The sequence below is a fragment of the Rhopilema esculentum genome, chromosome 10 (assembly GCF_057945365.1).
Source record: "Rhopilema esculentum isolate cy_ngs chromosome 10, ASM5794536v1, whole genome shotgun sequence".
NCBI lineage: Eukaryota > Metazoa > Cnidaria > Scyphozoa > Rhizostomeae > Rhizostomatidae > Rhopilema > Rhopilema esculentum.
This window is the reverse complement of record NC_142824.1, coordinates 4,829,747-4,847,945: the sequence shown is the minus strand read 5'-3', so window position 1 is coordinate 4,847,945 and position 18,199 is coordinate 4,829,747. Positions and strand designations below refer to the sequence as shown.

The following is an 18,199-nucleotide window of genomic DNA, read 5'->3' as shown; positions in this document are numbered from 1 at the left end:
TCTATCTTTCCAAAAAAAATTAATCTGTCCTTTCAAGAAAATAAAAGCTTTCTGACTCTTCTTTTAAAAAAGGAATTTTACAGTTTCGTTACTATTGTTGAGCCTAGTATCAAAGTTTCTTAAATTCTAGGGCATTTTAGTACTAATAAGAATACAATATTTATAAGAATACAAGAAAGCGTGGCTTTTAAGAGCGCGCGATGTTCCCTTCAAACCATATCAGATTTGAGAAAACGAACACTTTGAGAATACATTCAGGCTCAAAGCGAAAATGTCTTAAGAATATCGTAAATGTCCTTAGGCTGGAAAATTTTTGAGATTTTCTTTTTAAAAACAAGGGGGATTATGAAATGCACCATTGTAGCAATCAAAAAAGAAAACAAGAAAACACTTAGTAGACATACCTTGTAAAATAATGTCAAGCTGAAAATTAAACGTACGATTAGTTCGAGTGGCAAATCATTTCATCGAAAAAACGTACATCCATGTCGGTAATCCATTTTTTTATTTGAACTCCCCAGAATTCCTTTGGTGAGAATCTTTTACGGTTTCCGTAAAAGTGGACAGCCCTTACCATTTTACGTGAGTATTTTTTAGGACATCGAATGAAAATATAAAATCATAACAAAGGGAGCAAAAAGATCCAAGGACTTGCCTCTTTACTGACACTTGACTACTTGCTTTATGAATGAAAGCCTATTGTCATGAAGTGATAGATAAACACAACAAACTTGCCGTTTTCTAAATCTTTCCTTTTACAAACAAATCTCTAAAAAATCTCTACACCACAGGAAAAACATCAACTCTCTTACACGAGCTTACAACCGAAACTAAATACGCCCCCTTAAACAAAACAATAGGTTCCAGTCCTCTCTAGGTTCCAGTCCACAATACTTTACGCCATCACACTAACCTGCTTTTATTTCCTTCAAATTTCCAGTTTCCTTATGGCAAGAAAGAATCATTATTTTGTTCATTCATTATTTTATCTTGCTTATAGACCATCGTACTTTTCTTTTTCTGCTCGAAATATCATAATAGATTTTGACATCACGAAGGGACCTGCAAACATGTATGGCGACATTGTGCACACAGAAACGTTGGACGTAAATTCAACAAACCCGGAGAAGTAAATATTTGAATTCTCGTTTGTCCTTTAAACACGAGGGAGCGCGACAAGATTTGACGGGTACAACTGGATATTTGAAAACAGCCGTGTCAGGAATACAACATAATTTTTATTTCACTACAGTATCAGGATGTACCCGCTATCTTAAATTGAACTAAAACCTTGCTTCTGGCGGGCCAAACCATCTATGGGGGCAGGGGGCTGCAACTTCTTATAATAACAGTGCCGTCGGAAGGAAATTCATATTGGGGGGGGCTGCCCATTGTATTCCTTCACATTTAGTACACTGTTATAAAGGAAATATACTACAGTCTGACAATTATTGGGGGGCTGGAGCCCCCCCCAGCCCACCCCCCGGTTCCGACGGGCCTGAATAAATAGACGCGGGGTATATTTTCAAAACATTCTGTGTATTTTGTGAGATAGTATTGTGAGATAGGGAGTCCAAAAAACATTAAAGCTTTCAGAGGTTTAGTGCTAAAAATATTCAGATAAATTTGCCCCTAGATCGCCCGTTTTAGGCCTCCAATGATTTTTCTCTCACTGTAACCAACTAAAAATCCGATATCAGCTAGAGATAAAAGAATACCTGGTGGTGTTGTCATTGAGCGCAAAAGCTAGGTACCGCATTCGTGTAGCCTTTTCCCTAAGTGTCATTAAGCCTAGTCAGAATATACATGACGCCATTAGACTTTGTGGTTCATTATTCAACTTTTCTTTGTCTTACATCCTAACTTACAAATTATTCTTAATTTTGGTTTGCGTTGGAGGATGTGTCATTTTCGAATGTATCCATGCGTGACGTCATCGTCTTAGTTATATAGCTCGACTACTCTATACAAAACACAGCAAAATTGCCCAAATGAACTTTATTTGAATTTGGTACAGTTCACTTTAACATTTCTGCAGGTTATTAGGATAAAGTTCATACAAAATTTGATTAGTAAGATAGCAAAACAAGACGAAATTGTAGTGTTTAAGCAACAGATACCAATAGGTGCAATTGATCTACCATTATCATGTTTTTACACCCTTTTATTTATAAGAACGAGATGATTTTTGCCGAGGCTCAGTCATCTTGTTTATTCTTTTAATTTGAGGCAACATTGTTCTTACTGTTGTTCTTATTTTAAAATTTATTCTTTCTTTCTTATTTTTTGGGCTTTTATAAAATATATTATTAAAAAGAGTGTGATTCGATTGCTCTGTCAATGTACATAAAACTTCCCCTACTTGTTTATCCTTTGCCAGAGAAGCTCGATGATTCCCTGGTATCAGAACTTTTACTTCAGGAAAAATGTATCAGCATCCATTTTATACAGAAATAATGATCACCTTCTACCCGAAAGGAATTGCTGGAAAATCTATTTTTTAAAGATTGGGTAGAAAACCTTTTCGACTGCAAGGCATTTGTTTCTGTTTTAGTGACATAGTTCACAGAAATAATAACTCCTTTTCACTGATCAGTTGTTCTTATGTGACGTTGTTATGTTCCTTAAAAGTTGCTCTTCAGCATTCTGTATTCAAGAGGCATTTTAAAACCTCGAGCACCAAATCAACAAAAAGCTAAGAATATAAATACAAATCCCGAGCTGAATTTATATTGTTTTAGATTTTCAGGCTGATTAACCAACAAAGTATCTTTCCACTCAAAAGATGGTTTTGTTGTTTTTAATTCGAGTTTAAAAATTGATTTTTCTACAAACATAGTTGCTATAACAAAATACTATCCATTTTTTCAATTGGGAGGGAGGGGGGAATGGGGGAGACTAGTCCCCCAACTTTTTCAGAAAGTTGGTCCTTTAGATTCTTGCAAATCTGATGAGAAAACTTCGGGGGGGGGGGGGGGGGGTGTACGTTATCTAGATAGTCACATTTAAATAACATTTCTTGGGGAAAGAGTTGTATCCTCCGGAAAAAAACTTCCAGGTAAATGAGTTTACCTAACTTTGGTTAAGAATGTTTCTTAGTGAGTTTATAAGCAAAAAACCTGATTCAAGATCAGTTTAGCACTCTTTTTAGCTTCATTTAGCATTCTTTGAGTCAGCAGAAAACTATATTAATTATCGCAGGGACTCGAGACATCTTATAATAACAACAGAATTCTCAAAAGAGCTTTCCGCTTCTTGTGCAAAAATCTATTAAGGTAATTTAAGGGAGAGGGATATTGGTAATGTAGGAAGGGATTTGTTCGTTCCTGGCAAGTAGACTGGCAGAAGACCCCACCCATCCAAAAATTTTTGGATCCCCTTGTATTGCTCGCTAAATTATGGACTGACAAACAGATTCCGGTCCGCTTTTTATCATATGACTTTGTCTGATATATGAATGAGGGTGTCAATGCTGCTTCTGAATTCAAATCGCGGTAGTGTTGGAGTGGACGAATGAAATGGACCGGTCAAGTTTATTAATATAATCGGAATCAACCAAATAATTATCGGTGATTCGAGGTAGAAATATTTGTTTATTCAAATGCTGTGCTAATAATCAAAGATCTTTCAAAGCAAATAGAAGCAACAGCGTGAAGCCAGACCAGTGTGGAGAATATTAGGCCCTTGCTTAAAACAAACGAAAATCATGCCAAGGCGAGCGAGTGTATTCGCATGTTTTGGATGTGGAGCGGGGCAACCCGAGATACAGTATGAACCAGAAAAAGATGGTCTACAGCCAGTGGAACTTCCTCTCCCTATGCCCGATGAAAATGAGCTGAATCTGAAGTTCTCAGAGATTGTGGTGAGTTAGAATATATATGGGTGTGTGTGAAATTAAATCTGCTCTGCTTTCAATGTTTGCTACATAAATTTTTTATGACTGTAATATGTCTGGTGTTTAAGGTGCCTCTTAGCCAATAATCTTGCTAGACAGTAAATAAAGCCACCAACATGTAATATATGGGTCCTCTTTTTTTCCGACATACTTTGTAAGAGCTTTAGTCTTCCCATCATCTTGTTTATCGTGTGCTGTTGAAAAGTTTTTGATGTGGTACCCGCTGCTCCCAAATTATATGCACTGTACAACACAAGGATTATAGAAAAGCTCTCGATACTGGACTGCTTGTGTTTATTTCAATAAATCTGTAAAGACCCGAGTGAATGTTAATTGTGGTTAACGATTCGAAAACGATAGGAAAACAAGTTGGGAAAAATAAACATTAAGAAATTGACAGAGAACGTCACGTTCCTAAGTGCTAGACAATGGCCATATTTGTACCAATATTTTTTACTTCGAACTTTTCTCCTATTGAGACTTTTTTAGTACATACGTAAATATGTTGGCATTTTTCGAAGAACCCTTAATTTTGCTAGGGTGACATTTAAATGGCGACTGGCTTCCTCTTTCTACAGGGACTGAGGATGTCGGGTTTTCTTCGGGCAATTTAGATAAAATGGAAACAGGCATTTTGTTGGGTATGATGAATAAGTCAAATACTAAAACGGCAGGGCAACTTTGTTTCAAGCTACCTCTTTTTTATTATAGCCTTACTTGCTTCTTAAGTAAGAGACTTCAAAGAAACTATCAAAGAAACTTCTACAATCGTCCGGATACTTTCGTCCGGATACATTCGTCTATGAATTTCAAACTAGTCCTGTTGAACCATTTTTTGCTAAAAATAACTCTAACTCAAACATTTTTTTAGCCTATCAAGCTAATAACAAAGTTATTACATTGTTTAGTTGTTCAGTTACAATCATTAATATAAATTGTGAGAAAGGACAATACTTAGGGATGTTAGATAAACAACATAAATTTGTACTATATGAATCAGCTGATTGGCACATAGAAAAGGCTCAAGACAGAGTTATCAAAATCATGTGCCCAGTTGATGTGTTTGACAATATGTATCTCTTCATTAATTTTTTCTAAGTGCTTTTATGCAAATAAAATCTTTTATTAGGTATGCGTTGAGGTGTGATTTTCTTATAGTCTCCTATTTGGGCAATACCTCTAAGATCAGAATTAATAACAGTACTCAATAACAATTAAGCTCTGTGGCAGTATTTCAGTACCTTTTCATATCAGCTCTGGTATAGAGATATACTGGCTTTGAAACCATCTTGTCAGCTTGTGCTGAGAGATACATAGTTTGCTTTATTTGAAAGACTGTCTCATGCATCTTTCTTTATGATAAGCAAACCATAGAGGGTTTGATACTATAAGAAGTTTGTAAATGCAACTTCATACATGCATTGCTTATTCTAAACATCATCAAGATTCTCTTGTATGTAAAAAATAAAAGATGTCCTTTATATTAATGCCAGTTGTTTCTTGTCTCAATATCTTTGACTAGAATCATGCTCAAAAGGAAATTATGGCACACAAATTGTATGCCAAATCCAAAAGCAAGCCATTAAAAAAACACCTTTGATAAATAAAATTGCCTCCTCCCCAGCATTTCATCATGTCTAGAGTATGAGGAAGGAGTTTTCTAGACAGGTAGCAGGAATTGCTTTGTTATTTATAGTTTCTGAAACTAAGATACAAAAGAAATTTTTCATTTGTCTAGTCCAATCGAATCATTGCTGTGGTGTATCTGAAACCACAAGTCATAAGATAATTCCATTGTCATAATTCTTTTTATAGCTGTATGTTTACTGGTCAATGATTTTCAAGCAAAACGTCTTTTATCAGTTTGATTGAGGCCCTTTTTTTACTTCAGAGTGGTAAATTGTAAAAAGTTAGGACCAATTTTTCTGTACTGAGCCTAGTTAAATTGATATAGAATGCTTTCTCATTGGCTAGGAAATGATGTTTCGATGTTGTTATTAAGGAAAAAGTAAAGATAGAGGTCTGCCAATCTAATTGCAAACTTGGCAGCTATCCAAGTAAAAATATAACAGATCTGTTGTTCAAAAACATGATATTTGGAACATTTGTAACAGAAAGTAGCAATCCAAAAATGAGATTGTTATCATTAGTTTTTTTATATATAAAATGCATTTATTGAAAATAACACAAAGGCAGTTAGTTTTTATTGTCATAGCAAAATTCACAGTAATTGCCATTTTTAATTCTGTTTTCTAAAAATTGAAGAAATAGTATGTTGGAGATTTTTCAGCATTATGAAGATTGAAAAAAATATCACTTATCGCCAAGGATATGAAAGTGAGACCCTGCGTGAATAGATGAGTTCCTTGACAGATCACTCCAAAAGCTAGGCTTGATTGGCAGTTTATGTAGCAGAAGAAAATCTGAAAATCGACCTAAACTGAGGGTCTTTTTGGTACTTTAATGGGCATCAAGCATACCTTTTTCCTTGGTACCTGTAATATACGTTTTATACTTAGAGGCATATTTGTGTATATAGATATAAGGAAATCAATATGCTCACAGGACCTGCCTTTAGTGGTATTCCAATACTGTGTTTAGGGATGCTCTTCTCTGATCTGAAATCATATTTGGCATTAGTTTTGCTTTTTTCTGGTAATTAGAGTCCTAGCAAGGTACTTGAGCAAGGAATTATGTTGTCCTGATCGAGAAAATGGCACAAATTATCACAGAATTAAGAAAAGGAACACATTTCCTTGTTTCCATTCTGAGATATTGCAGTAGCTGTTCAGTATCAAAAACTCCATTCATTGGTGCACTGCATTATTGAGTGGTGGGAGATCACCCCATACCCTGCTGAGTTCTTGGTGTGAAACTGAAGCTGATAATAGCTCTCCTAATTGGTATCATATTACATTGGATAATGGAAGTCATATGATCAACATATGACACCAGCTAATGAAGAAATATAAAGAAATATTCAACAGCTTATTTCCACCAAACATACTGTTTGTAGACAGTGGTTTATAAAGACTACGTCAGGAACTTTTATGATCAGAATGTTCGTCTCGACTCATTGCCTTTTCGAAGGGAATTTGGCTGGGGAGGGGGCAAGTCTTTATTTCTATAAAGTCACTAAAGGTGGGCCAATGAAAAGTCTCTTAAGACTGGAGGGGCAATTCCCCCAGCTAGTATGTTAGAAAATGAAAAGGCCCTGTCCCGATTGTATTAGCCATTCATTGCGGTGTTCCCTAGGACAAATCTTCCCTAAGCTGATCAAATAACAATAATTTTTTTATTAGAAACATGGGTCGATGGTTTCTCAAGACTGCAGCAATTTCAGTTTCTTGAAAGTTTCTCATTTTTATTATAATTAATTTTATCGTTCTGATTTGAGAGGTATTCTGCGAGAGCCCCCCTTTCATAACAGACCCAAGGACGCCGGAACGACCAAGTGGCAAGGGGGCAGGTTTGAGTAAAAGGGCATTTGAAAGAAACTCTCAGCTTCTACTTATTCCTTCTACTAACTGCCAATTTATTTCGATCTTCTGTAGGTATCTTGAAAATTGGCTAACTTTTTGAATAAGGATTTATTTTACAAGTTTTGCGAAATGTCGTCATGAATTAGGCACTACAATCAGAATTTCGTATGCATCTCTCTGATTATTACAATTGGGCGGTTTCAAGGGTACTTTGCTCCTCCTATCATAAGGCAACAGGGGCTGTTGACTGCCCGTGTCCCCCTCCCCGGCGTCCCTGATAACGTCTCCCTGTTCCTGTTGTATTGTTCCTGTTATATTGTTTGACGATAATCTTATGTAGAAAAGGGCCCTAATTACGAATCACAAAGTTGGCTGAGTTCAAACACCTCGTCGTATGTTTATCCTGTTGTCTCTAATTGTTAACCCAAAGGTACTAGAATTATGACGGAAGTGAAAATACTGTCGGCGTTCTCTATAACGGCGAAAATATCCGTCTTAATTGGATGGATTTCGCAGCTCTGTGATAAAAAAGGACTACGGATCGTCCTGTTATTTCCACTCAAGTTTTCTGTCTATATTAATTGCGATAATCCAATCGATTTATCCTGTTTTATCAAGCTTTTTCACAAGAAACCTTCTTCTTTGCATCCAAATGGCGCCTGGCATTTTCAGAACGGCCAGTTCTAGTTACCCTGCCTAAAATTAATCATCTGCAGTTATTCCTGTTGTTAATCCTAAGTTAATCCTTTTGCAGTGGAAGTTTATCCACCCTTCCTTGAAATCCTACTTAATCCCAGTCACCTACGCTTTCTGTTGGTTCCGTTTCATTCTACTCGTTGCGAACACAATACCTGATTGTACCTGCAAGAGAAACCAATTGTTGATTTTTATTTCCACGGATTTCCTAAGCTTAGATTTAATTTTTTCACTTGTTCTATAGGATGAATTGGATTTGACTGCCGTTCACAGGAAGGCAATGTTTGAATTATCAGCAGAGAAAAAATGGCAGATCTATTGTTCACGGAGGAAGGTATAATAATAATTCTGTTGTTAATTACTGCTATTTTAACATACAATCCATTCCAACTGTGTCTTTTTTCCATTGACACGCATGAAACTTTTATGAGCAGCAACTGGTTTATATATCACTGTAAGCACCTCAATATTCTCGCTGATTTCGGAATTTGAACAATCTTGTTTATTTTTTGAATCTTAACAAGTATCATGTAGTTCATGTAGTGACTTACGTTCTTTTATGTACTGCCGAGTTACTCTTTACACAGCGAGTTTGCCCTAAGTTTCAATTAAAGAATTCAGATTTTAACCAAAACCTTTTAGTTTTTAAAAGCTAAAACGACATCATCACCAAGAAGGGTGTTTACAACGAATGTTTCTATTGTTTTTTTAATAATCTCTTTTCTCTGGTCGAGTAGAGAGAAGAGAGGGGGTCTTGAGATCAACATACGATGCACATAAGATCAAATTTAGCAACTCAGACTCTAAATATACTCTTAGTTTTTTTTCATTAAAGGTTTATAGAATAAGGATGATCAAAACAAGATCAGGCGTCAAAGTTTTCTCCCTCTTCGTTTCTTCACTAATGCTCATTGCTGCATTAGCTCTGCTTCCGATTTTGGAAGACACTAGTTTAAAACTGGAAGGCGCCTATGGACATTTCAATGGAAATTGCGTTCACTTTTGAAAGACAGACGAGATAACTGCCTTTGCTTTAAAATATTAACGTAGCATTGTGAAGGTGACTTAGAGCCAAACAGACTCCATCGTCCATCAGAATCCTTCTATTTTTCAGTTGACTAAGAATAGGCTTAGTGTTTATCCAATGGCAGGCAGAATCTAATAAGTAGGCGAAATCTGGTTATTGAAAATGGCAGTGTCACTGAATCAGCGAAAATGGCTCAATCGGATTCCGACACTTTTTGAAGGCAGTTTAAGCTAGACCACTTTCGATTATCCTTTGCAGTTTTATTCTGATCGCACACATTTCCTCTAGCTAGCCGATATTAAGTAAACTGGTTCAAATTCTATTCGTATTATTGTGAATGATTGCGACTAGTAATAAGATTGATTGTGGTCTTTCACTTAACACTTTCATTTCCCTATCAAACTATGATTTCCTTCTTTAAGATATCTAATCAATATTCTCAAACGCGAGACCTTTTCTCTTTTCCTACATAAATGACAATGAAACAAGGCATTTTCGCGAATTTCCTTTTCCTATAAAATTGTTAATTATCTTAAAATTTAGCACTAAGAGGCTAAAGATTAGATTTTAAGACAGAACCCTTATTGACGTCAGATAACCCTGTTTTTTTGTTGTTTCACCTTTCAGCCGCTGGTGCTATATCTTTAGTACCACATAGTTGGTTTGTAGAAGTTCTATCCTAATATCTGCTTTAATTTTTACACGATTAACACTTGATTGTTATTTCTAATTTTTGTAAAAAGATCTTTGATAGACACCTGCGGGTATTGCTAACAATTTTTTTCAACGGTTCTGTTCTTAGGGTCAACAAGAAAGCACAACTGCTTGGCCTGATTATTATGTTGATCAGCTAAAGAATATGAGTAACGTATGTACATACCTTTTATATGTTTTTCAATTGGGCTGCCTGTAAAGAACACGCGCTCAATTCTGACAACCATATAAACAAATTTTAAAAAATTTGTTTGATAAGTCATAATGCTTCGTTAGCAAAATTTGTCCACACTATCCGAAAATCCTTTACTGATATTTTCTAGGAAGTCGTCTCCAGCAATTGAATACTTGCTTATTTGGGCCCTTGTACCTTCCGTTGACAAATATTCTGCGTCCTCGCGATCTTTCTGCCCATATATTTAGTTGCATTTCAGTAAACGCTTCATGTTTAATATTTCTTCGTTCAGGTACTATTCACAGTTGACGATGAGGAACAAGAAAGTCGTGCTAAGTTCTTGGAAGAAGTCAAAACAGCACTCAGAACACAGCCCATGAGGTATACTCCCAACACGCCTGTTCATACTTTCGTCTAAAATGAGTTAATGAACATAAATCTTATTCTAAAAGAGTTTATAATTCCATTTAATTTGCTTAAAAAGTGAGCAATATTTCGGGACACGATGTTCAAGTAGTTATAGTTTAGTTTTGAATGTAGTTTCAGTTAAAATTGTTATTTCTGTGAGATAAATTACCGTGGTTGATTTCGAAAGGATGAGCATTACGTGAGATGTATACACGTGACATGGTGTAATTGTAATTGACTCTCGGTTCATTAGCAGACGACGATAATATAGTATGAACCAACTGTGCATTGTAAAGTATCAACAAATGTTTGTCTTCAATTTTGTCTCGAGTTTTGTCTCGAGTTTTGTCTCGAGTTTTGTCCTGCCCAGTTTGCAGCTGTTTGCAGCAAAGTTGAATTAATTGATTTGCCTAGATTTAGAGTCAAAACCTCCTCTTTATAAGAATTTTCAATAAGATAATGAATATTTGATGGCAAATATTGGGACTTAATCGTCAATTTTTGTTCTGTACGTTAGACTCGGGGTTATTTTTTCGCTTGAGCATCGTGAAGTTATCTATTGAAAGATCTGGCGCCATTTTTCTTTACATTATCGTGGCTTATTGCATACTAAAAAGATATTTTGTACAAAAACATTGCTCTTGATGGAAAAACCCTGTTTTTTTATTCGCTGTGAATCCTAATTTTTACTCTTCCCTTTAGATACATCACCTTATTTTCCTACAAATTTTTATGTTTTTAGATAGCCAATCACCATTTCTTTTTCAGTTTTGTTCTTGGGTTTCTTGAGCTCGATGGCCTACAGTGTTTGATAGACATCCTTGCAGGCATGGACTGGGAAACATGGTGAGTTCGTTTCAAATTTAATGCTCTTGCTGTTGAAGTGGAAGTATTATCAGAACTAGGGGGCTCTCGTCAACGAAGATGTCCCTAAAATGAGATTCTACTTTGAACCGATGCCTGCTATGTAAAAGTTTCTAGCAAAGTTTTCACCACGAAAACAGACAATAGCCTAGGAGCCGGCGAGTCTAAGACGTGCAGCAGAACCATCCATTCCCTACTTGACCCTTTTATGCAGTTGCTTCGCTTTCATTACGGAACTTTGTCATTGATTCCCAAGAAGGCTTGTTGATTCCAGAGAATCGTGACCTCATGCTACCCTGCCCTTCCAAAATATTGACATCACATCAAATATTTTCATGGTAATCCTGTTTTCTCTCGTTAATCCAGATATTTATCAGCCGAGATGACGTAATTGGAGTTGCCTATATGACTAGATTTTTTTGGGTCGTTGGTCATAATGAGAAGATTAAGGCTTAGTTTATTTGGTTCATCGGTCAGAATGAAAAGATAGGATGAATTTTTTCGAATGCAGTAAAACTTTAATGTTCACTTCAAGATTAGAAAAGTAAAAGATTTTCTTGGACTTCAAAGTTAATATCACTTAGAATAAGTACAATTTGATGTCACAATTCGTGGGATGGTTCTGATTCATGGGACACTGGTGCTGGCACTCTTTAATTGCAAAAGAAGCTGCTCTGCTTTTCCTTTCTTTGATATTCAATTTGTCTCCTGAATTAAGAAAATTTTGGTTTCCCGTTATCAAAATTAAACAGAAAAACATTCTGACTCACAAAAGTTTGCTAGTCGCCCAATTTACTGTAGAAAACAAAACTGCTTTAACATGAAAGGGATATTTTATTGCAGACGTTACCATCTGCTACATTGTATTACTAAGTGCAGCTGTTCACATGAAATCTTAGTTATTCGCTTTTGTAAACTGAATTCTGATACTGAGCTCAAACTCGTCTGTGTTTGCAAATGGATTGAATAGTGTAGTCTGTCTCTTTGTGTTTCATGCATTGAATTGCAAGCTCGATTGAGTTTGGGTCAGTTTAAGTTTGCTCTCTTATTCATGTCAGTAAAAACATTTGTTAACTGGCTCTTTTTCTAATACACTTATATGCTTAGTCATTCATTTATTTTGTACAGAAACTATTCTAATTGTTATTTTTTATATAAGTTTATATTGCAGTCTTGATTTGAATACATTTAATTGTTCACAATCATTTTACAGTCGTATAATCCTGACATTGTTGTGCAGAAGTACATCTTTACTTCTCAAACATTTTTCTTTGACAATGTCTTTCATCCTTTCTTTTATCTTTATGGCAGTGATTGAAAAACCTCCCCGTTCCCCCCTTTTTTAAGTTTAGAGTAGAATAGGATGCAGGTGGCTTTTTAGTTCAAGGAAATTTCCTGCGTCCTTTCCTTTGTGGGAAACGCTAGATTTCCTTGTACTTTACATAGCTAAAGTGACTCTTGTACGCTCTGGTTATTCCTTTCCTGGAATCTGTTCCCGGGAAGCCTTAATAACTTTTCTGGTTTTGGTGCAGGTGTTCAGATTAATAACAGACTGCTTTTTTAATGAAACTACTCATTCAATGATGTTTATGAGACTCTAGGCGCCCGCTGTCTTCCCTCCTAAAAGTTACATATTTCACCGCTTATTATAAATGATTAGGTAAATTCAGCAGAGAATGACCAAAATTCTCAATATGTCGTCGTTAAATTCAAATTACTCTTAGTCCACTGCAAGATTTTATTCACTCGTCGTCGTCATTTTATGTAAATTAATTCTGTTTTCAATGAAAACAAAATGTGGAGTGCACGAGGCGGTTTTGTATTCCTGGCGATGTTTTGTCTTGAAGATCTCTTGAAAAAGGGAGCGTGCGAAGGAGTAGGCCTGTCGCGAGTATTGTTAGTTGCAATTCAGGAGTACTTGCCATTGCTTTGCCCTTTCTAATATGAATGAAGGAAAAAAGTTGCACTGTTGTAGTTATTAGATTACTCGAAGTATATTGGCTGTTGTCGTTAAGTAGTAAACGGATTTTATGCAAATTGTACGTGAGCAGTCTGGCCTGTGTTACAAGAAATCACAGGCTAGTGTTTTCAGCTGAGTTTCTCAGTCATCTATGTGAAATTCGTTGTATACTGATGTCAGCGCAGAGATAAAGCCTAGATTATCCTTTCACTGCTAAATCCAGTATCGAAAGAGAAACAGCAGATTTTGCATAATATGTGGCTAGATCCGTTGAAAATGTTTGCAATAGCGCGTGCTTATCGTATCGCGTATGAGCGATAATCTACAATTCTTATCACCACCTTTCTTTTAATACACACTAGAATATATCCAATTTTAAGAGCTCTCAGGTCAATCTTTCCGCCAACACATGGAGGCTGCCAATATTGCCCTAAGGTTGGCCTAGTTCTATAATTCGATCGCTATTACAGTAAAGGCTTGTTTTGGGCGTGGCATATCAAATCTTCTTGTTTTTTGATGACCTTCTTTGAAAGGAGCGCATGAATCATTTCAAAGGACACAGTAACAGTAACAGCAACAACAACAGTAACCCGGCCAAAGTTATTTTCTCTTATATTATTTAAATCAAAATTTGTTATGAAGCATCGTTTCCTGAAAAATGTTTGGAAATGTTCGTAAAATATTGGCAATGATTGTTGTTTTGGTGCACGCTAGCATAGATCAGCATACAATCCAGCTCATTGTGCTGGAGCAAATATTTAGCGTTGTCATTGCGCGCGATCCTTTTAAATAGGTTTTAAATGCTGTTTAATCGATGCTTAATCTAAGATGATTATAGAAATTGAAAGCTAGACATTATTTTTGATATAAACACAACATATTGCTAAAAGCTCTTGCTAATTGTTTGTGTTCTCTTCTGTAGTGAAGTCTTTCACCAGAAATTTTCGTGTTGCGGATGTAGTAGCCTTCAATTCATTTTGTGGTCTGTTGATCATACTTAGTGGTCTTTGATGCACGGAAGGCTGTTCATACCCAAGCATGTTTTCCATAAATACCAGATAAGGTAGATGGCTCTAAGTAAAAACTAATAGCGTCTTAGCTTCCGAGCAGTCACGCTTGCATTCCGTTCAGTTTTTCACAAACAAAACAAAAAGGTCGCAGCCCTATTTCTAAATGGCACGTTGGACTTGGGCCTGGGGTGCTACAGTTAACCATATTTCCTCGACTTCACATTATTCTAGGCCCCTATCGTTTGAGATGAGGATGTCCGCTTTGTTCTTGACGTAATAGTTTTATCAAATTGAGGAGGTCTTGTACTTGTGCCACAGCTGTGGAGATAAAGAACAGTTTGATGGCGTGAGAAATTACACTTCACACCCGCAGTTGTTATACTCCCGTCCCACTTTGATTTATCAGCTGATGATCGATCACCAAAAACTCGAGGCAGTCCAGCAAAATGCGGAATATGCGACCAGCGGTGTTTGTGGCATAAAAGCCGGACCACAGGTCTACGGAACGCTAGAGCGCCTAATTTAAGTGAATGGCAGCTTGTTGGTGCATATATTGACGCAGCACTAAAGCAGAATGGGTTTCCGACGATATATGAAACAGGCGTTAAAAGGAGTCAAAGTATAAAATTAAATCCAAGACCACCCATTTTTTGCAACTTGTTAAGCCTGAGGTTTTGTTTCTGGCCAACACCTTCTTCAGGCAAATTTTTGCACCTTTAAGCGAAGGATCGTGATGTTTTGTTCTTATTAACCTTAAATCTCATTATTAAGCAGCAGAAATTCTCCTAATGACTTAGGCAGCCCTACTCCCCAAGTCATTATATTTCGTGGCGCAAAATGTTTAGGAGCGAATACGTATTATCAAGATAATCTTGGCAGATTCGAATGCAGATTCTTGAATAATTTAACTCCATGTGAAATTGATATTAATTGTTAATGACGTATAAATTCAAGTCTGGTGAATTCCTTTTATTTAATGACTCGTTACCGTTGTCAATGTCGTACGGATTTAGTCCTTGCCCCATTCACCTGTTGATCACTTGGAATTAATATTTGATGTATCTGCTTGTTTTTAGCCAAAGTGCCATTCACACCGCCTGTATTGGGTGTCTCAAGGCCCTCATGAATAATTCAGTAAGTAAAATTTCACACGCAACCCGTAAGACTAATTTACTACTCTACTACAACTTCATTATAGTGTTTTCACGCCTATCGTTAATCATTCTAAGTTATTCAACTTTATGTTGGGACACCTCTATCTCATTATCTTTAAGTGTAGCTGTTTCACCCTTGCTACAATCGATAGGGTTTTAAGTTAGCAGTTGAAATACAACATATATCTTGGATACATTTTCGCCCTTTTCCACATAGACCAATCAGAGTTTCATTGCTGCTAAAGACCAAGATTAAGTTCCTTTGATTTTGACTAAAGCTTAGCTTCCTTGATTATATAAGAAAAACAGTCTATAGATTTCTCCTCAAACCTTGGTTTTTCAAATTTTCGTCTTTGTCAAGGGCCCTTTCTTATCCAAGTGATCGCTTACATGGTTGAAGCTGTGAAAATGTTCCCCACATATTTCCCAAATGCAGAGTTTATTTTATTCAAGAAAAATTGGCTCTATGTTGATAAAAGACTTAATCAAAACACAAGCTCTCCAAAATCATTGCTATTTAACATACTTGCTCTGTCAAAATAGATACATAGACATTGGAACAATATACATCTTTGGAATTCTTGATATTCCACTGTTGATTGAGTGTCTTTAAACCACTTATTATCAATGACTATTATCCCTATTTGCTTTTATTTTCTCTTTTGTCAAGTAAAAAACAGGATAATTCCTGCCCAAAACCTTGCTATGATCGTCATTATACTTTGTGGCTTGCGGCATGGTTTGCTAATGTTGTCTGCTTTTAATAGAAAACAACCGTCGTCTTTGTCCATAGCAGCTTCATGTCTCTTAAAAGTCATTGACCTGATATCCGTCGTTGCTGGTCAAATACCAGGCATCTGAATGTAATCTAGAGCAGCAAATAAAGATTGAAATAATCATGTATCTACTTAGAATAATTCTGACCGGCAAAATTATATTTGCTGTACGGAGAGATGACTTCCTCTCTTTGAAGTCCATGTCTTAAAGAGATTTATACATAATTATGTTGTCAAATTGAAAGCTAAAAATACAACGCTCTGGATGTTTTTCCTGAGGCACTGTTGTTTAGCCCAGGCTGTTTTTGATCACTGTTATACTGATCGTTAACTAATCCCATGATTCATCCACTGGGTATTAATCGATCGACTTTATACCCAAATTAGTACTCTTTAGGAGTGAAATTTTATGACCTGTACATTAAACAGCTGCAAAACAATGCCCAAAATGTTCCAGTGCAGTGTTTATAGTGAAATATTATTGACTCAGAAATTTAAGCTATTGCGGTGCCTGCCACATGGCTGTGTGTGTGCGTGTCTGTGGGGTAGGGGCGGGACAAAAATAAGGCCATTAAATTTTTATTGTATGGAAACTCCCATTAACCAACAAAGGAGCGCCAATTTTAACAATTAGGAACGCTATGACTAACTTTTAGGTACTTGGCCAAAGTATTACCTCTTATCTTATTTAGATGAGGTACTTAGGAAAGGGGGCGTCCTTCCTGTCCCCCCCCCCCCGCCAGTGGCGTCTCCATGTCAATTTATCTCAAGAGTCGGATGTCTTTTCTATAGGATATAGAAGGTCTCTCTAAAACCAGGTAAATTCATTGTGCAAAATCCACAAATAAAAATGGTATATTATACAGATAATTTTATGATTACAGAATTTCCATTTCAGCAATGAAAGAAAACCATATCTATTTCCATATGCTATTTCTCACGACCCACAAAGCTAGAGTTTTGAGTGACTACTCATGGTTAACAAAGATTTATCATCATTCAACAAGCTTCGCCTGGGAATTTGCTTTAGGATTTACCGACCGATATTTACAACCTGTTTCCAAGGGTCTGACCATGTTTTTCTGAAAATAACTTCTCCTAATACCCATTGATTAACTTTTGAGGAGGGACAGATGCTTTTCTCATCAAGAGAAGGATATTTGTATAAAGATGGCGCTTTTATTCGATAAATCGTGTAGTAATCTCTTGAAATGATGCTTAATTCGGGCCTCTCTCCAATGAAACAAGGCTGTGTACAAAAGTTGTCATCCATGGATATATATTTTAATCAAATATCGTGGGAGGATTCTGCCGCTTTGATATAGCGGATGATCCTTGACACAATCTGCATGCCGAAGATTTGACCCAAGCCAAGGTCAAATTTAGCATATCATCACATCATCCCCACATATTCTCAATGTTTATTTTTTTGCAAAATCAAAGAACCAGGTACGAGTTATTGGAAGATTTAAAATCTAATAACATCACAAGATACTATTATAGCAAGATTCTTCATTGGAATACACCCATTTCTTGTAACTTACTTTTTAAAAAAACTTTGGAAAAGCCTTTCAGATGAGTTTCTTTACTTTTTTTAAACTTTTGGTGCATATCGTTTCTTTAATTTCGAATCCTCATAATTTAAAACTTTATTAAAAAATTTTTTAGCAAACAGGTTAAGAAAACCGTAGCCAACATTTGTTGCAGGAACTCGTTATTCCAACAGTTGACAGTAAAATTTTATGTTGCAACTTTTCAAACTAACATTTCTACTGAGAAATAAAGTCACTTATATATATTTACTGTCGTTATTCCAACAGTTATAGTTTAGAAGAAGTTATAGAGTATAGATAGAGTACACATAAGATACAGAAGGAATTTAAGATAAAAAAGCTTAACAAAACATCTAAAGTTTCTTAATTTTTTGACCAAGACAAGATTTTATACCGAAATTTCTGAAGGTTTCATAATATCAGTCTAGAATTTCTTGTGTCCTAAGGGTCTAGAAAAGAAGAAAAATAGGACTGAAACTAGATGT

At 36.0% G+C, this 18,199-nt stretch overlaps 1 protein-coding gene across 1 annotated transcript in view; it reads left to right on the top strand.

The window, feature by feature from the left end:
* The first annotated feature begins 3,460 nt into the window (after window positions 1–3,460).
* LOC135685885 (disheveled-associated activator of morphogenesis 1-A) overlaps window positions 3,461–18,199 on the top strand; it is a 32,350-nt gene continuing 17,611 nt past the window's right edge. Inside the window, exons 1-6 of the mRNA XM_065201980.2 lie at window positions 3,461–3,862; window positions 8,318–8,407; window positions 9,903–9,968; window positions 10,282–10,370; window positions 11,166–11,243; window positions 15,308–15,365. Coding sequence (XP_065058052.2) covers window positions 3,707–3,862; window positions 8,318–8,407; window positions 9,903–9,968; window positions 10,282–10,370; window positions 11,166–11,243; window positions 15,308–15,365 — 537 coding nt within the window. The 5' untranslated portion in view covers window positions 3,461–3,706. The remainder of the gene's footprint in view (window positions 3,863–8,317; window positions 8,408–9,902; window positions 9,969–10,281; window positions 10,371–11,165; window positions 11,244–15,307; window positions 15,366–18,199) is intronic.